This window comes from Taudactylus pleione, unplaced genomic scaffold, assembly GCF_031769625.1.
Source record: "Taudactylus pleione unplaced genomic scaffold, aTauple2 ptg001956l, whole genome shotgun sequence".
Taxonomy (NCBI): domain Eukaryota; kingdom Metazoa; phylum Chordata; class Amphibia; order Anura; family Myobatrachidae; genus Taudactylus; species Taudactylus pleione.
The window spans coordinates 5,175,822-5,194,692 of NW_028286352.1; the positions used below are offsets into that span (position 1 = coordinate 5,175,822).

Here is an 18,871-nt window from a genome sequence, read left to right on the forward strand (position 1 = left end):
GCTGAGGAGGAAGTTGGCGAGGAGGATTCTGATGGTGATGTGGTTTGTTTAAATCAGGCTCCGGGGGAGACAGTTGTTGTCCGTGGGATGAAAAAGCCCATCACGGTCATGCCTGGGCAGAAGACCAAACATTCCACCTCTTTGGTCTGGCAATATTTCTATCCAAATCCGGACAACAACTGTCTTGCCATATGTACCATATGTAAAGGTGAAATAAGTAGGGGTAGGGACGTCAACCACCTAGGAACATCCTCCCTTATACGGCACCTGCAGCGCGTTCATAAAAAGTTACTGTCAAGTTCAGAAACTTTGGCTAAGACCGTAAGCAGTCCAGGGACACCTAAATCCCGTTGTCCTGTTGTATCCAAGCGCCTGCAAACCACACCGTCAACTCCCTCCTCGTCAATTTCCTCCTTAGTCAGGATCGGAAGTAGTCCTGCAGGCCATGTCACTGGCATGACTGACTCTCCTATCCGGGATTCCTCTGGAGGATCCTGCATTGCTACACCTACTGCTGCCGCTGCTGCTGTTGCTGCTGCTGGGAGTCGTTCATCATCCCAGAGAGGAAGTAGGAACACCACTACTTTTACTAAACAATTGACCCTCCAACAGTCCTTAGCGAGGAGGATGAAGTACGACAGCAGTCATCCTGAAGCAAAACGTATAACTGAGGCCTTGACTGCTATGTTGGTGTTAGACGTGCGTCCGGTATCCGCCATTAGTGCAGTGGGATTTAGACAATTGATGGAGGTAGTGTGTCCCCGGTTCCAAATCCCGTCTAGATTCCACTTCACTAGGCAGGCGATACCGAGACTGTACAGAAACGTCAGAAAAAGTGTCCTCAGTGTCCTGAAAAATGCCGTTGTACACAATGTCCACTTAACCACGGACATGTGGACAAGTGGAACAGGGCAGACTAAGGACTATATGACTGTGACAGCCCACTGGGTAGATGTATCACCTTACGCAGCAACAGCAGCAGCGTCACCAGTAGCAGCATCTCAGAAATGCCAGCTCGTTACAAGGCAGGCTACGCTGTGTATCACCGGTTTCAGTAAGAGGCACACCGCCGACAACCTCTTAGAGAAACTGAGGGAAATCATCGCCCAGTGGCTTACCCCACTTAGACTCTCCTGGGGATTTGTGATATCTGACAACGCCACCAATATTGTGCGGGCATTACATCTGGGCAAATTCCAGCACGTCCCATGTTTTGCTCACACAATAAACTTGGTGGTGCAGAATTTTCTGAAAAGCGATAGGGGCGTGCAGGAGACGCTTTGGGTGGCCCGAAAAATTTCTGGCCACTTTCGCCGTTCAGCGACTGCGTGCCGAAGACTGGAGCGCCAGCAAACACTCTTGAACCTGCCCCGCCATCACCTGAAGCAAGAGGTTGTGACGCGGTGGAACTCAACCCTCTATATGCTTCAGAGGATGGAGGAGCAGCAAAAGGCCATACAAGCCTATACATCCACCTATGACATAGGCAAAGGAGGGGGTATGCACCTGACTCAAGCGCAGTGGAGAATGATTTCCGTGTTGTGCAAGGTTCTCCAGCCCTTCGAACTTGCCACACGTGAAGTCAGTTCAGACACTGCCAGCTTGAGTCAGGTCATTCCCCTCATCAGGCTTTTGCAGAAGCAGCTGGAGAAAGTGAAGGAGGAGCTAAGACGGAGCGATTCCGCTCGGCATGTGGGACTTGTGGATGAAGCCCTTCATTCGCTTTGCCAGGATTCCAGGGTGGTCAATCTGTTGAAATCAGACCACTACGTTTTGGCCACCGTGCTCGATCCTAGGTTTAAAGCCTATGTGGTGTCTCTCTTTCCGGCCGACACAAGCCTGCAGAGGTGCAAAGACCTGCTGGTGAACACACTGTCAGCTGAAGCGGAACGTGACACGTCAACGGCTCCTTCTTCATTTTCTCCTGCAACTGGGGCTGCCAGGAAAAAACTTAGGTATCCTAAGCAACCCGCTGGCGGTGATGCAGGGCAGGCAGGACCAAGTTTGGACATCTGGTCCGGACTGAAGGACCTGGCAACAATTTCTGACATGTCTACTGTCACTGCATATGATACTGTCACCATTGACAGAATGGTGGAGGATTACATCGGTGACAGCATCCAAGTAGGCATGGCAGACAGTCCATACCTGTACTGGCAGGAAAAAGAGGCAATTTGGAGGCCCCTGTACAAACTGGCTCTATTTTACCTGAGTTGCCCCCCCTCCAGTGTGTACTCCGAAAGAGTGTTTAGTGCAGCCGGGAACCTTGTCAGCGAAAGGCGTAGGAGGTTGGTTCCACAGAATGTGGAGAAGATGATGTTCATCAAAATGAATTATCAGCTCTTCCAGGGAGACCAGCCTCCAGAAGGTACAGAGGGACCTGTGGTGGTGGATTCAAGTGGGGACGAGTTAATACTTTGTGAGGATGAGGATGTACACACTGAAGAGGGTGAGGAATCGGTGGATGAGGAGGATGAGGATGACATCTTGCCTCCATAGAGCCAGTTTGTGCAGGGACACATTAATTGCCAGCTTGTTTTGTGGGGGCCCAAACGAACCAATCATTTCAGCCACAGTTGTGTGGCAGACCCTGGCGCTGAAATGATTGGTTTGTTAAAGTGTGCATGTCCTGTTTATACAACATAAGGGTGGGTGGGAGGGCCCAAGGACAATTCCATCTTGCACCTCTTTTTTTTCTTTGCATTATGTACAGTTTGGGGCCTAGTTTTTCAAACTGCCATCCTGTCTGCCACTGCAGTTTCACGCCTAGATGGGTCACGTGTTTGTGCCGCCCACTCGTGTCGCTTAGCATAGTCATCCAGCTACCTCGGTGCAACGTTTTGGACATAAAAACACTATTGTGAGGTGTGAGGTGTTCAGAATAGACTGGAAATGAGTGGAAATTAAGGTTATTGAGGTTAATAATAGCATAGGAGCAGAAAAACCTACAAATTCTGTGATTTTAGCTGTTTTTATGCTTTTTTAAAAAAAAATACAGATCCAAAACACAAAACCCAGAACCCAAAACACGGAAGGGTGGTTTTGGCAAAACCAATCCAGATCCAAAACACGAAGAAAGATCCAGATCCAAAACCAAAACACAAAACACGAAAAGTGGCCGGTGCACACCCCTAATTCTCTCATTTGTGTGCTGGTAAAACCAGCATTTAAGGTGTTTAAACAATTATTAGAAATATATAAGCCAGTGATTCTCAATCTAGTACTGTACATTCTGGAGCCCTGCCCCTATAAAATCCATTTATGGTACATTTTCATATGTATGACTGATCACAATGCACTGGTTTAGGGTAAATCACACTTAAAATTAGAGATGTGCGATACAGTTTTCATGAAATACAAACACACTCGAACTTAGAAGCTCTGAGTCAAATCGAGTCCCATTTCAGAATCACTTTGGGTGCAGAGTCAAACCGAGCCCCAGCTCGATTCTGCTGTCGGTTCAAAACTCGGATTTAAAAAACGAATTTGGGTTTTAGATTGCATGTAAACAGGTCCAAATTACATGATTGTAGCTGTTTTTATCGCTTTTTTCATCGATTTTTCACTAATAAGTAATCCAAAACCAAACCAAAATAGAGTCCAAACCAAAACACTTGAGGGTGGTTTTGCCAAAAACAAAACATGATGATGAATCAGAAGCAAAACGTAAACTAAAGCCGAAAACATGGGGTTCTACGCATATCTCTACTTAAAATATAGCAAATGCATATTAATAAATTGATATTGATCATATTTTGATGAAACCGGCAATTATTATAAAATAATACACTTTATAATGACATCTGAACTTGTGCATGCATCATTAGATCTTATCACTATCTGAATAAATTCCCTGTGTTACTGTCTCATAACTTTGTATCATTCAGAAACCACAATCATACGTCAGATAAATATTTGGTTGCCATGGCAATATACAAACACAACTATGCTCATTTCAAGGAGGACCACTTTCTATTCGGTCAATGCCCACTTTATCATTGGTCTCTACACTGAATTTAATATTACTGTAGTTGTCTCAGACTGAATTCCAATAATGCCAAAACCACATAAAATTTTTATGATCACCACCTACGAGACCTAACATCAAGCTACTATCGCAACAATAATTTTATGCTTGCAGTAAATTTGTCACATAATGTGTGATGAAAAATACCTATATCATAAAGATTGCTGTCCATGTATACAATATACACCTCATGCAGATGAGTACTCACCTGTCCAGCTGGGGTCCTGATCAACCAAACACAGTTTGTATTATTAGGATATGATGAAGGGTAGTTGGCTGAAGTAAATATTCCATTCAGATTATTAAGCAAATTAGCACAGAGATCTGAAATCACACCATAATTATGTATTATTTAATTAATTATTTACAAGACTTTTGGAAAATTCTAATAACTTTGCAGGCAATTTTGTGTTTGATTTCAAGTTTTAGAGATGATGGACCATCAATGGTGTCATGGGTTCTATTCTGATAAAGACCCATCTGAGTGTTGTTTATATGGGTAAACATGCATATGGGTTCCTGCGGGTGCTCTTATTTTCTACGATAGTCCATAAAAATGCTAGTAGGTTACATGTCATCTGTTAAAAATGTAATAGTAATGTCTATGTGTATCCATGTTATAGGGAATAGAGATTGTTTCACTGGACTGATGTGAATATTCTCTGTAAAGTACTGCGGTATATGTGTGTGCTATATAAATCAATTTTAATAAATAATAAATAAATAAAACCATACAACAAATCTGTTATTTGGTTCCCCTCCGACACCATCCTGCATGAATGGGGGTCACCTGATTGTCTAGTGTTAGCTGTTGCAGCGTTAAAGCTGGGAAGAGGCAGGGAATAATATTAGAACATGAAATAAATGTGACGCATAGGGGGAGATTTACCAAAGCTTGGAGATAAAGTGGAGAGAGACAAAGTACCAACCAATCAGGTTCTAACTGCCATTTTACAGGCTGTGTTTTAAAAATGACAGTTAGGAGCAGAATGGTTGATACGTTATCTCTTTCCAGTTCAGCTCTCTCCAAGTTAACATTAGCGATTCCTATTCTAAAACAACCCTTTTCATATCAAGTTCTGGGGTGATAGGTAATTCATCTGTATCGAATTTAGAAAGGTGCTAATCTCCTCTCATTCTTCTATCCTTAACCCAGGTGAATTCTGTCATGTTGGTCTCCTTTGTTTCTCGGCTGCTTGGTTGGCAATAACACAAAGAATAATAAATTGAAGTATACCAAGCGCCTGAGAAACAAAAGGGAAAATGCATACCTGCATCAGTAAACAAAAAGTTACTGCCAACCTTACAACACAACAGTAATAATAAATTCCACAGCTATATGCTGAACGAGACACGCATTTCGTGGAACAGTTTCCAACATTTGGTCTTATCATTGCTGGAAGCACTTACTGCAGTTATAAAGCTTGTTAATTTTAGAAACATCCAGGACACTTAGTCCATGTCTTTGTCCGATGGGTACATTTGGGTCAGGTTTGGGTATGATAGTGTCATGTCCTGGGATCGTGCTAAACGCATTCCTGAGATACAGAAGATAAAGGACATGGTCTGTATATATTTATCTAAATAATCAACTTATTACAAATTAAAACAAAAGCATAGGGGATGATTCTAAGTCGGCTGCTGCTGTGGCAGTTTAATCATCTTTTGCCATATTTGCGACTATGACTTTATGCTGTAGCTAGTAGCATACTTGCCTACTTTTTAATTCTACTCTCTGGGAGAATGCAAATGACCACTATGGGGATGGGGTCTTTACATCATCAGGATTTGTGCCGGATGTGGCAAAATGCCACGTATCCCGCCTCTGTAGTGAGGGGCTAAAATGATGTAATTTGCATCATGTTAGCCTTACATCTTCCATATAGAGCCACGGTTCCTGCTAGTATCGCCCCATCCTGCCCACTTGGCTAGAGAGTGAGTGGGATGCAGGAGATCTGCCTACTCTTCCAGGGGTGCTGGGGACTTTCTGAAAAATCATGAGTCTCCCACACCCTGCAGGAGAGTTGGTAAGTATGGCTAGTACAAGCCCTTCCTCTGGTGTACAAGCGTGTATCTGAATGTGGCTGGGAAGCCGATTTTGAGCAACATCGGAAGCACCATCGGGACATGTGCCATCCACCATTGTAGGTGCAGACTCTCCATCTTGGTATTGCCTACAGTGTATGTGATTGAGTGTCTGAGCCTGAAACCACATGCCTGGACAGATTACATACATGAGTACCTGAAGTGAATGTATGACATGTGCTATTCATAATGTTATATGAGCATATTTTGTGTTGCTGTAAATGCAGCATGGAGATAACCAAGAACATACAATGAGGAACAGCAAATCAAAACATTTCACCCAAATGCTAAACTTTCACCAGCTGGGTCCTGTCTACCATCGGCTTCTTCTCTGTCACCTTCTTATTTTCTTGTTCTGTTTCTACAGTAGGTATGATTTGCTTTATTTTATCATTTTTTGTAACAGCTGTCGCCTTATAATTAAACAGTTGTAATGGTGATTATCAGCAGAGGCTCCTTACCTCTCTTGCTGGGGTTCTGCATGTTATAGGTTGCAGTCTCTGCAGCACTCTCCCCCCTGCCATCCCGATGATTGACAGCTGATTAAGTCTAGCGGCAGTTAGGGGCAAAGCCTAAATAAGGGGGCTTGGCTTAAGCCCAGTGCTGCATCAGTTGCAGCCCCTAGAAGCCATATAGGGCTGCCATAATAGCAGGGGACTGGCTTCCCATGGGATGCACTCTGTCTGCTATTGCAGTCCAGACTGGCTGTCCCACGGGGAGAAACCACCTCCATCTGGGACTACTGTAATCAGCTGGGAGTGCTTTTAGGGGTCTATTTACTAAGCAGTGTTAGGAGACAGAGTGAAAAGTGATAAGAAAGTGATAAGGTGCCTGCCAAGCAGCTCCCAACTGTCATTTTTTAAACACAGCCTGTGAGATGACAGTTGGGAGCTGATTGGCTGGCACCTTATCACTTTCTTATCACTTTTCACTCTGTCTCCTAACACTGCTTAGTAAATAGACCCCTTAATGAGAAGTCACTACCACTCATAGGCAGTCCCGGCAGGTGGCAGATTTAACTGGGGGGCGCTGCAGTCCCCCAGACCCTAGGTAAAATTCGCCACTGGTGATGATGCTTTTTGTTTTATAAATATCAAGTTCAGATATATAGGTGAATTTACAGTTAAATATGATTAACCAATCATTTGTGAGCTCAGAGAATTCCTTATATAACCATGTAAGCAATGATTCAAGGCAGCCAGACCTTTTCTGCATAAATATACCTGACATTATGGACTCGATCCAATTAGCCGTGATGATCTCGGGGTGTGAGTCATCGTGGTATAGCCACACTTTATGGTTACCCAAATCTGCATAAAAGTGCTCACAGCCCCATAATGCTCAGAGCAAAATTATGCAAAATTGGGCTCAGAGCGGGCCGCTAGGGGTGCAAGATGCGGTGCCGTTGCCTGCATTTTAGCGCCATTACAACACATCGCACCCTTCACACACAATTGGATTTACCCCTATGCATGTTATAATATTAATAATAATAATAATAATAATTCACAACATAATAATGACTGCTCATCTTCTATTTATACTATATAAACATGTACAAAAAATAATTACCTGGGATAATGCATTACTGATGCATAATCATATTCAAGGCCCAGATTATTTGTGTGATATTTCTGAAAGTTAGCCAAATATTCTGTGAAAGAGAAAATATATTTCCATATGGTGAATTCAGGATAAATTGGTAGAGGCAACAATACTTTTGGTAACAATGATCAAACATAAATATATCATGTTGCGTAGATAATAGCCCCTGACAACATCTATAGCTATAGGGATGGTTGAGGCAAATAAATGTAGAAGTAACACTGCAGATATCTCTGATACCTGTGGTGGTACCCTTATATTTAATTGCCTTAATACTTAATAATTCTCTGAAAACAGATGCTTTCGTTGAATTAGTATATTAATAAATAGATCAAAAAGTATCAATATAAGTGAAGGTGAGAACTTAGGTCTCAGTGTTCATCGGTTAGTAGAGTTTAGTCTAAAGAAGGGGACTGACTCTTACTGTATCACACAAAGGGTGGGATGTATCAATGCAAAAAATGCAGTTAAACAGCTGTTTTTGAAGGTTTACTACAATACATATGGGGACTGATTCAGCTTTGGTTGCAAGACCTATAGCTATATTATGGTAAAGCAGCAGGAGGCATCACACCCCCTGCATGCATTACCTATCTGAGCTGTATTGTACAACGCAGCATTAGATAATCTGCGTGACCATCGGCCGGCTGAGTGACCCATGGGGTCATGCAAGCTGGCCAATGCAGATGAGAGAAAGAGGCCAGGAAAATCTCTAGCACCCTACAGAGATCCTGGCCTCTTCACCCCCCCCCAACAGTAACATTGACACGCCTCAGTTTTGGGAAGGTGAGGCTGTCACCGCTCCTCCCGGCCCACCAACGACAGCAGACTGTCTATCTATACAATGTTCTTTATATCTACATAGAACCTGTGAAATCTGTTACATTTTACATAGAATCCTGCTACCTGGTGAGATGTTTTGTATCATTATAGTGACATAGTCATCACGATCACTCCGGGACTGTTCATGAAAAAACCCAACAGCGTGGTTTAGCTCGTGTTGTATAATCCCTCTGGACATGCAATAATCTGCTGATAAGAACACCTTCTGTACACCACCGACTCTTCCAATGTAAGATGCACAACTGGGGGAATTACAGGCAAACAATTTAATACATTATACCGCACACAGGGCCTAATTCATTGCAGATCAACTGCAACAGCGAATGCAGATATGCCGATGGTGCATATGGCGATCACTCTGTGATTACGCACACAGAAAGAGAGCCAGCGCAGATTGAGTGATGGGACGTCAGCATTCGGGTTTGGTGATGGGGGAGTGGTCAGAGAAGCACAGGCGCGCCCGTGTCTGTTTGAATGCTGTTCATGGGCGTGCATAAATTAGCCACTGCGACGGCATACGCAGCTTGAGTACTCACTGCGTGCGACGAGATTAGCAAATTCCTCAATAAGGTCTGACCGGTGGAATTTTATGTGAGGGGCCAATGTTACTCGATGTTTCCGAGGTATACGCAGGACTGCCAGGTATTACGGATGTGAGATAGCGATTGTAGGCAGCAGTGGGCGTTTCTATGCTGGCTGTAAGATAGCTTTACGATTGCATTCATTAGCATATTTTTGCAGCAAACCTGTGTGTGTAATCGCAGCAGTGATCGCAGGAGCAATCCATAGTGATCCAGGCCTACAGTTTACAAATTATACTGAAGACAAAAAAACAACTGTATATTAAAAGATTAATTGAGCCACTGTATCTAAAACTAAAGACTTAAAAGTTATTCCTAAAACTCGGCACTGGAGCAGCTTGTATGATGAACTGTGTGAATTTGTTTCATTAACAATTTTTCATTTTTGTAGATATGTATTTCTAAAAATGAAAAAAAAAAAAATTAAATAAACCAAAGAAGAATAAGGAGCAGTACCCTCTCTGTAAATAAAAATAGAACTGTCTTCCTGTTAGGCTATGCGGCTGTGCCTTATAAATGTAAAATGTGATGACAACAATAAACAGAGCCATAACTAGGTTGTGCTAGCAGTGCCACCACCCAGGGCGATAGGCCAATTGGACAGCACCATTGCTTCCCTAGTTGCACTTGCATTTGTCTTGCAGGGTATCTGGAACGACACGCTGCAGCCTGGATAGCTACAGCAGAGTTCCCCAGAGCATCCTAAGATCCTGGTGGCAACGCATCATCCTCATTTTTAAGTCATGACACCACCTGTGTATGCGGGGCCAACCCAGGCAATAAGCAATAATCTATCAGAGCCAAAATCACTCCCACTGACATCACTAGTGATGTCAGTGGGCCGGCTTCTGACGGGAGGCGTTCCCGTGGGAACGCCCCCGTCAGGGAGGCACGCCCCCGGCACGCCTACCAAAGGGTGCGTGCTGTCAATCAACATCGACAGCACGCCCCCTTTGATCAGACACAACGAGCGAAGGACTTTCCTTCGCTCGTCACGTCTGGCGCATGCGCACGACGGAGCTCCCTCCGCCGTGCGCATGCTCAGTCCATAACATCGACCCACTTGCGAGCGGACAGCCGCTCGCGAGTGGGTCTGAATCAGGCCCATTGTCCTTTATGTTGTGTTTTATATGAAAACTTACCCAACTGAGGATGTAATATTGATATAATCATTCTCTGTCTGCCGGGGAACAAATCGCACACAGGTCAATGTTTCATACTCCTGCATGGCTGTTTTGAACAAAGTCACCTCTTGGTTATCTGCATTATAAAGAAACAGGATTTAACTGAGATTTCCAAGTTAATTGACACTCTATAAACAACAGCAAGTACAGCAATAGAGCAGACTCACCATAAACAGAAGACAGAATGTAAGGCACATTGACTGTCCCAAGTGAAGATTTTGGCCAGAGGCATCGTATGCAGCTGGTAGCACTGCGCCCTTTTATTACGACAATATCACCCTCATGAATCATCATCTTGCTATCTGGGTATTCCATTAAAAAATAAACAGTTACCAGTTATTTCATCTGTAAGTTATATTTCAGGAATATCAGCCAATGGCTTCTTCATTAAGCATTTTCTATCATATTAGATGCAGTTTATTGTTAGTACTTAAAAAATTATGCTATGAGGTAGGCTTGGGACAATAAAACATGTTTCTTGAGAATTGCATCTTTGTGCCCTCGACTATTTCCTGACTATTTAAGTTGTGGGCAGGATGCGGGAGGGTGATCTACTCTTCCAGGAGTTTGTGTGTAGTCCAACTAAAAGATATTCTGGTGTGTCCCTGACATTCAGGAAGAGTAGTCAAGTATGCATTGTTGTACGAGGAGTGTGCAATAAGTTTCCAGATGTGCAGTGCATAGGTAGAGTAGACACAATCTGACTGTCTGGTTGTGAACTGTAATCTCTGACTAAAGTTCTTGAGAAATTTCAGGGCACAGTATATAAGCAGCACTGCATACCAAAGAAGTTAGCTTGTTCACTTCCTTCACAAACTTGTTATGGAGCTCTACAGAGGCCAATGAAGAGCCATGATCTTATATGACTACAAGACTGGTCTACAGTAGCAGCAGAGTTTTGACCAACTGTGAGCTGCTTTTGGGGAAGAAACACCACCCAGAACCACTGTGCTTGAGTGGTTTGCAGAATTTCAGGAAGGGAGATGGTCCTTGCAAGACGAGGAGCACTGCAGACAACCTGTGTCCACCATCAACAAAGATGACATTGCTACCATGCAGGCCATTGTAGAAGTGGATGCAAGGGTGACTGTGGCCCAGTTAGAGAAGGAGATAGGCATGGTATTGGGATCAATCCACTTGAAACTCCATGAAAGCTTGGCATGAGCAAGGTTTCTCCATGTTGGGTGCCCCATCAGCTGACTCACGAGCAGAAGGAGACTCAGGTGCCGCAACATGCTGGCCAAGTTTGATGATGGTCACTCAAACTCTGCCTGGGAGATCATCAGTGGTGATGGCTCCTGGATCTACAGTTTCGACTCCGAGACCAAACAACAGAAGTTTCGACGTCAGCGCAGCAGGGCCAAGCAGATGGTGGCTTTCTTTGTGGCCAAGATTGGTCATGTAGCTACCATACCACTCATGCAGCAGTGCACCATCACCGGGGACTGGTATGCCAACCAATGCCTGCCACAAGTGCTGGAAGCCATTTCCAGACACCATCCAAAAACTCACACTTTTGGTGCCCTTCTTCCTCATGGCAATGCACCTGCCCACAAGTCCAGGACAGTGGTGGATTTTCTGGCCCATAAATGCATCCAGGAGCTTGGTAATCTGCCATGCAGTCCAGACCTGGCCCCCTGCAACATCTTTGTGTTTTCACAAATCAATCACAAGATGAGTGGGATTAATTTTGAGTGAGCGGTATGGTTGGTAGTGGAGTTATGTGTGGGTAAAGATGTGGGAGTGGAGGTGTTATAATATGTGGGGAGAGGTGTTAATTGGCTAAGGGATAGTACTGTAATGTGGGGCATTGCTAATTGCTACAGTGTGTATAGAAAGAATATTTCTCAATGCAATGGAAGAACTAATTATGTAATGTCAAGGGTCATTAGGAGAATTGTTTTTTTTTTAATTGCTAAATGTGAATGCTATTGATATAAGGTTGGTAGAAGATGAGAAGTTAACTCTTTGGGTGCAGTTTCATAAGTATTGTTCAAATATTCATTCCAAAGGATATTCATGTGAGGGATCCTTGGTTGGTAGGACATTTTATCTAATGTGAAAAAGACATAGGGCCTCATTCAGAGGCGGTCGGAGGATGCAAGCGGTCGCTCAGAAACTGGGCGGCCACTTGCCTCCTGACCGCCTGCCTCTGTTGCGGTCGTTAGGCTGTGGGTTAACACCCACAGCTCTAACGACTTCTCCGGGGATGGTCATAAGCCCCGACCACCGGGGCTTACGACGAGACCCTAGGGTAGGGTCTCCCTTGTCGTAAGCCCCGGAGAGCTTCTGGCTCTGTCTGAGCCGGAAGCTCTCCACTGACATCACTAGTGATGTCAGTGGGGCCGCCCCCAAACAGTAGGCGTTCCCATGGGAACGCCTCCGTTTGGGCTGCCACCCCCCCCGGCCCGCCTTCCAAACGGGGCGAGCTGTCAATCAACATCGACAGCTCGCCCCCTTTGGATCGAGACAGCGCCGGTCGTAGCGGGTCTCATGCATGCGCACGACGGCGCCGTCGTGCGCATGCTCTGTGGGGGGCCATCGACCCGGTCCGAGTGCATCGGCGCTAACGACCGGGTCCGAATGACCCCCATTGTTCCAGCAAAGGATTGATTTCTAAACAATGTGTTATTATTATATTATTCATATACATTTTGAGCAGATAATAAAAAGGGGAGTTTCCATCAGTATAACACATTCCATGGGTTGCTGACCGCTTTCTCAGATAATGAAAACTTACTGTTATTGTGGGTAGAAGGAATCTGGCTTTGGAATTAATTCAGAGTATTTTTTATTCAACCAGTATATTAAATTTTATCCAGGAGGTGAATAATATACAGTATATCGTGTTTTAAACAGGAACCCATTATTTCTGGATCTGGCAAAGCAGCAAATGATCTTAAGACAGGTGCAGGTATTGTAGTGAAAGTTGCAAGTACAGGTAAGAGAGGGACAGTCAACTTTCAGTAATCGTAGTAGGAGTCTTGCACACTCATAATCATGTTTCAACTGCAGGGAGATATGTCCCTTTTCATGCTGTACTGCCTTAACAGTGGTGAGTGCAGCATTGCTAGCATGTTTGAAGGCAAAGTGGTTAGATGATGACCTAACACTCTATAAAGCGTTGAAATGAAACATACCTATGTGTAGAGTGCCGACTATACGTGGCAGCACCCACACTTGTGACCTACATCCTGTTGATGGACACTTTGACTACACTGAACACATAAGGCCCTTTCAGAATATTTAAATTCCCATTCTGCCCCTGGAGTGATCCCACATAATCAGGAGGATTTATTTGAATCTAGTTTTCCAAGTAATTGTGTGACAATCTATTTATGTGAATGTGTAAAAATGAATCAGGAGGTCAATGAGTATATACTGGTTTTAGGCAAAATATGTCACCATAAATATGCAAACAGAATTGACAGTACGAGTTTTCCAATGTACAGTGTCTTTTGTTCATTCATGTTTAAATTGCACATTGATAAAACATTATGAGGAGTTCATATGACTCACTGCAGTGAAAGCTACAGACAGACTCACAATGGGTTCAATCTTACCTTTGTTTGATTGAACTATTGTGTTGAAGATATCTTTATATTCTAAAGATCCATTATTTCCTGTAGGCAATAGAAAAACAGGTTAGACACTGCCACTCTCATGACAAATACAGGTAACCTTCTTTGTTTACACACGGCTTCCATGCCAACTTGATCCCATGTGACCTGTACAAAGTCAAAAAAGAAAACTCTGTGTAGATTTTATCCATATTAAATGTTTTCCTAATTTTCTATAGCCTGTATTAAATTCCCTGCATGAAAGTCCAATACATTTACAGAATGTCTAAAGGAAAGGAGAGATATTCCCGAGAGACACTCAGGCGAGTGCTCTTTGCTCTTTAATCAGGTCACATCTCACAGCTCTCATGACTGGGAGCCACGTTTCAACCAGTCTGAAGGGAGGTTGTTAAAATCATAGGTGAAATCTCATTTTTTTATGGCACAAGGCCTGGGTGTTGTTATACAGTAATTATGGGATTTGCACATATTTCAGCATTTTAGAACATACTACATAGTAGTCTCTGCATTTATTGTCATGGTTATGCTCCCTGATCTGTGGTTAAGTTGAAAATATATCAAAATACAGAAATAGTTGTAAAAAGAAACTGAAAGACCCACAGATTAGCAACATACATTAGACTAGCTTTATGCTAGGTGCATACTGTACTATGGCATTGAAACAGCTGTCCGGTCTAGATACCATCCCTCACTATGATTATTTGAGTATTATTGTTGCTATGTTTCTTTTTTAATGACTATACCATAAATAAATTGCAAACAATTTTTTTCATATACTGTACAGGTTTGCTGTCTGCCATGATTTGCTATTGTAGCTGCATTTAAGTATGAGTTATTTGACAAAGTATACCTTTTGCTTGTATGTGCATTTCTTCATGAATTTGGAGATCTATCTATCTATCTACTACAGGCTGGCCTGCATTTTATTGGGCACTTTTATAGCCACTGGCAACTTATTGCTCATGAATACTTTCTGGGTACATATTTGACCGTGTGCAAACAACGCAATGGTCAACCCAATTTCCCTTGAACTCCCGGACAAACGATATAGTGAGTACTGTACACACTGTGCAATCTTCCAAACAATCGGACGATATATCGTGCATCGTTTGGTCTTTAGATCGTTAACCATATAACATTTGACATATCGCCTGGTTATCCGGTAGTGCATACACATTTCACGAATTTGCGGAAAATCATTGCCGATATCTTCAGATTGAGCAGCACGTATGGCAAATCTGAAGATGTAACGAATGCGGGAGTGCGCATAGTGCTTACACACTGGGCGATTTGATCGTCAAATATTTTGAAAAATTGTCTGATGTGTACCTAGCTTAAGGTATCAAAGCTACTAATAACCCTCTATTTTGGAAACACTGATATTATTGTGCATATAACTTTGTATTACTCCAAATGATCATCTGTATTGTTACTACTGCTACTGATAGACTACTTATGGGACACAATCACAGGTACTGTATATTAGACCTTGAGTATTGTAATTATCATATATAAGTGCTCTGTCAATTGCTACTTGTTGATTCTATCTTATTGTAAAAATAATTGGAATATTGCAAGTAGTAAAAAACAGATGGGGTGAAACAAATCTGTATATATTAACTCACCATAATTGGCAATACTTGTAAAAGGTGTCTGTGGTAGAACAAAAAGAACAAGTTAGATTAGCAGATTGTACAAGATAGTGGTAGCATGATGTAAAAGTAGTCCCCCCTAACATAACTTTTCCAGTTTATAATGTAAAACTAGTTTTAGTCGAGATAGGAGGCAAGACACAGAAGACTGTACAGGTAATACAGTATAATACAGTAATATATACAGTATATATATATATATAAGTAATTAATGGTAGATGACCGGCACTCCGTATAAAATATACCTTAAATCTGGGTGCCCTCCCGGGAATCATTCAGACTCCAATCGTACATAACTTCCAAAATGGGGTGGAACTCCCCAGATTTGAAGAGAGTTCAGACAAAAACCAACTGTATCATCAACTTTTCAGATGTATTGTCACATCCACATTCTGATGATAGATGTGACAATACATCTGAAACATTGATGATACAGTTGGTGTTTGGCTGAACTTTCTTCAAATCCAGGAAGTGCCGCCCTATGTTGGAAGTTTAATATATATAAGTTTGTAGAAATCCGCACTCACATCTTCCAAACAGTCACATGCGTTTGGGTGCTCTACTATGGTAACCAAATGGTTCCAAATTATATCTAGGGTATGGCCAATTCTTAGCCAAATGAGGGCACTCACCAGGTAAAGTAAAAAAAGTTGCATTTATTAGGTCACCTACATCATAAAAAGTGGTCAACGTTTCGGCCCCAAAGGGTCATTATCAAGACCACAATACAGGAGAATAGGTATGCACAACAGACAGCCAGGAAGTGTAATGACATTCACTCCTGAGCTCCCTTATATAGCACTGCAAAACTAGTTAATTAGACAATAATTGATTAATTGAGAAGGGATACAGGAAGAGCTTACCATGAGTTCCAGATATTGAAACTCAAACATACAAGTATAGTATGCAATGTTATCAAAGGAATCATCAGCCAAAAGAAATAGGCTGAAATAGCATAACTGAGTAGCGGTGTACTCAGCCAAAATTACGTACTATTATTCACTCACCCGTGTTGGTTACAAAGAGTCAGGTCCCGAGGATCTCCGCAGCATCACTCCATAATGACGGGCGCGCTTCTGGAGGATACTCCGGTATAACGGGAAATGAGTCATACAGAGTGTCAATGTGTTCCAGACTCACTACCCGCTTGTGTGCCACCTAATGCTAATCATTACAACAAGATCTAAAACACATATATATTTAGCCAATAGCAAGGGTCGGTGCTATTAAAGAGCATACGACTATTCAGCAGCTAATAAAGGAGCTCAAGGAGGACTTAACATGAATATCAATCAAATATTATGTACTCATATACATCAAAATATAAACTATATAACTTTACATATACAGATCCCCCAAAAATAAGTATACAAGATATAACTAAATATAAAATAGCATACGTATCTATATATAGTTAATTATATATATATATATATATATATATATATATATATCCCCCAAAAATATTATTAAATAATAGAGCACATCCATTAAACCAAAAAAATCTAAAAGAAAATAATAATTAAAAAAAATACATTATAATTTTTTCAAATTAATTATATAGTCCTACTTGTCAATGTGCAAATTACTACTAAAAGTATTTAAAAAGGTTCTAGTCATAAGGGAAACATTGAGACAAACCATCACGAGTGTAATATATAGATCCCAGATATTGCAATTTAAAGAGCATAATATAATCATTTTAAATATAACAGACGTAAATGCACTTGTGTTCCTCTCTATAGTGTCTCACCTTTGTAGGTAAAGGTTTACCCTCTGCAAGACCAATCATACACGTGAGGAAAACAGCAGAGATTCTCAACTCCATCTTGAACTAGAGTTTTTGTGACTGTCTAGACTCCTATCGTTTCATTTACATTATATCATACTACAGTATATATAGGTGTGACTAATATAAAGGAGCCATAGAGAACAAGGACCAATCAAGAGGTATAATGTCTTTTTTTGCAATCATGTAATAGATACCAAGGGGAAAAAAGTCGTCATCTATTATGACTTCAGAAAAAGAAATTGAAACAAATCTGCCTCTAGGCCAGTTTCCACATCATGAAGTTTGTGTATTCCTGTAATTGTATATTTTTCTATAAGTCTATAATACATTGTAAGTAACTGAAATCTGCTATCCTTTGATATTATCATAATGCATGTGTTCCTGAGATATTAATAGTAGTAAAGATGTGACATTGAGTACATTATAGTGGTCAGTGGGATGTGATACTGAATGTGGGATACTATTTAACATGGGAAAAATGTGAAGACTTAACAAAATTAAAAGTTTAGAAGTTAATACACATAATAATACTGTCATTATTATCAACCAAAGTACTTATTAAAGGAAAAAAATATTTGTTGGAATTTTGATTAACTAATATTTTATTGCAGCTTTGAAATATCAATTATGGAAAATCTGATTAAAAATAAGTGTAGGTGTGTATATATTTATATATATATTTTGTTGCTTGGCAACTACACTCATTTACTGTGATTGGTTTTTCAGGTCACATGGTGTTTTGCTCCCTCCGTGTCCGTGAACGACGCGGTGACGAGACATCATTCTTCAGCTCAGGAGTCCGCGGCGGGCAATGACATGGACAGTCCTCTAGGTATATAGGTGAATTATTTTAGTGTTGTTGTTTTGAGCACCCTGGCAAAAAAGCAATTAATCATTGAAACGTTGGTATATCTGCCTACCTGAGTTCTTCTTCCGAGTGCCGCCTACACAGTTTCTTGCATACAGCCTAACCCACGGAGCAGGCTTATGGAGGGCACCGGCTTATGTTCTCTTGTATATATATGTATATATATATATATATATATATATATATATATTTATGCTAGCTACAAAAATTATTTGATAATGTTACCATTATTGTTAATTATAAACATGTACTAAGAATAAGAATAATCTTTTCCCTCAAGACTGACCACTGTTTAGTAGACAGGGGCCCCATTGTTGGCTTAAGCCCATTAGTGCTATGGATAAGTGTGACTTGTCCTCAGCATGTTTAAAAGTGCTAGGCATGCTCTAGTGTAGACTGTGACTGGTGCCAATAGGAAATGCTCATGTATCATGAGGTCTTAGTATTGCAGCCAAGAAAAGAGGGAAGCTTCCAAAATCATCCACTGAAAATGTGTGTAAGGTGGGTCATCTTTACCATTTACATGGATCCCAAACACAGAAGAAATAATTATAGCATGTACTGTTCAGATATTTCATTACATGCACAAAGCTGATGCTAAATATACTCACCTTTCAGTAGTTATGTGAGGCAATCAAACTGAACAATAAGAG

The 18,871-nt window shown here is 41.6% G+C and overlaps 1 protein-coding gene across 2 annotated transcripts in view; it reads right to left on the minus strand.

The window, feature by feature from the left end:
• Window positions 1-17,409, minus strand: part of LOC148436126 (embryonic protein UVS.2-like) — a 44,274-nt gene extending 26,865 nt beyond the window's left edge. Inside the window, exons 1-9 of one of the 2 annotated variants that reach the window (XM_088465283.1) lie at window positions 17,312-17,409; window positions 15,532-15,559; window positions 13,889-13,948; window positions 10,493-10,627; window positions 10,284-10,401; window positions 8,624-8,802; window positions 7,685-7,766; window positions 5,438-5,565; window positions 4,236-4,351 (exon numbers count right to left, since the gene is read on the minus strand). In XM_088465283.1, coding sequence (XP_088321409.1) covers window positions 4,236-4,351; window positions 5,438-5,565; window positions 7,685-7,766; window positions 8,624-8,802; window positions 10,284-10,401; window positions 10,493-10,627; window positions 13,889-13,948; window positions 15,532-15,559; window positions 17,312-17,386 — 921 coding nt within the window. In that variant the 5' untranslated portion in view covers window positions 17,387-17,409. Of the gene's footprint in view, window positions 1-4,235; window positions 4,352-5,437; window positions 5,566-7,684; window positions 7,767-8,623; window positions 8,803-10,283; window positions 10,402-10,492; window positions 10,628-13,888; window positions 13,949-15,531; window positions 15,560-16,565; window positions 16,621-17,311 lie in introns of those variants that run through there. The other variant, XM_088465284.1, reaches the window with a different exon arrangement.
• Between the last annotated feature and the right edge of the window lie 1,462 nt (window positions 17,410-18,871).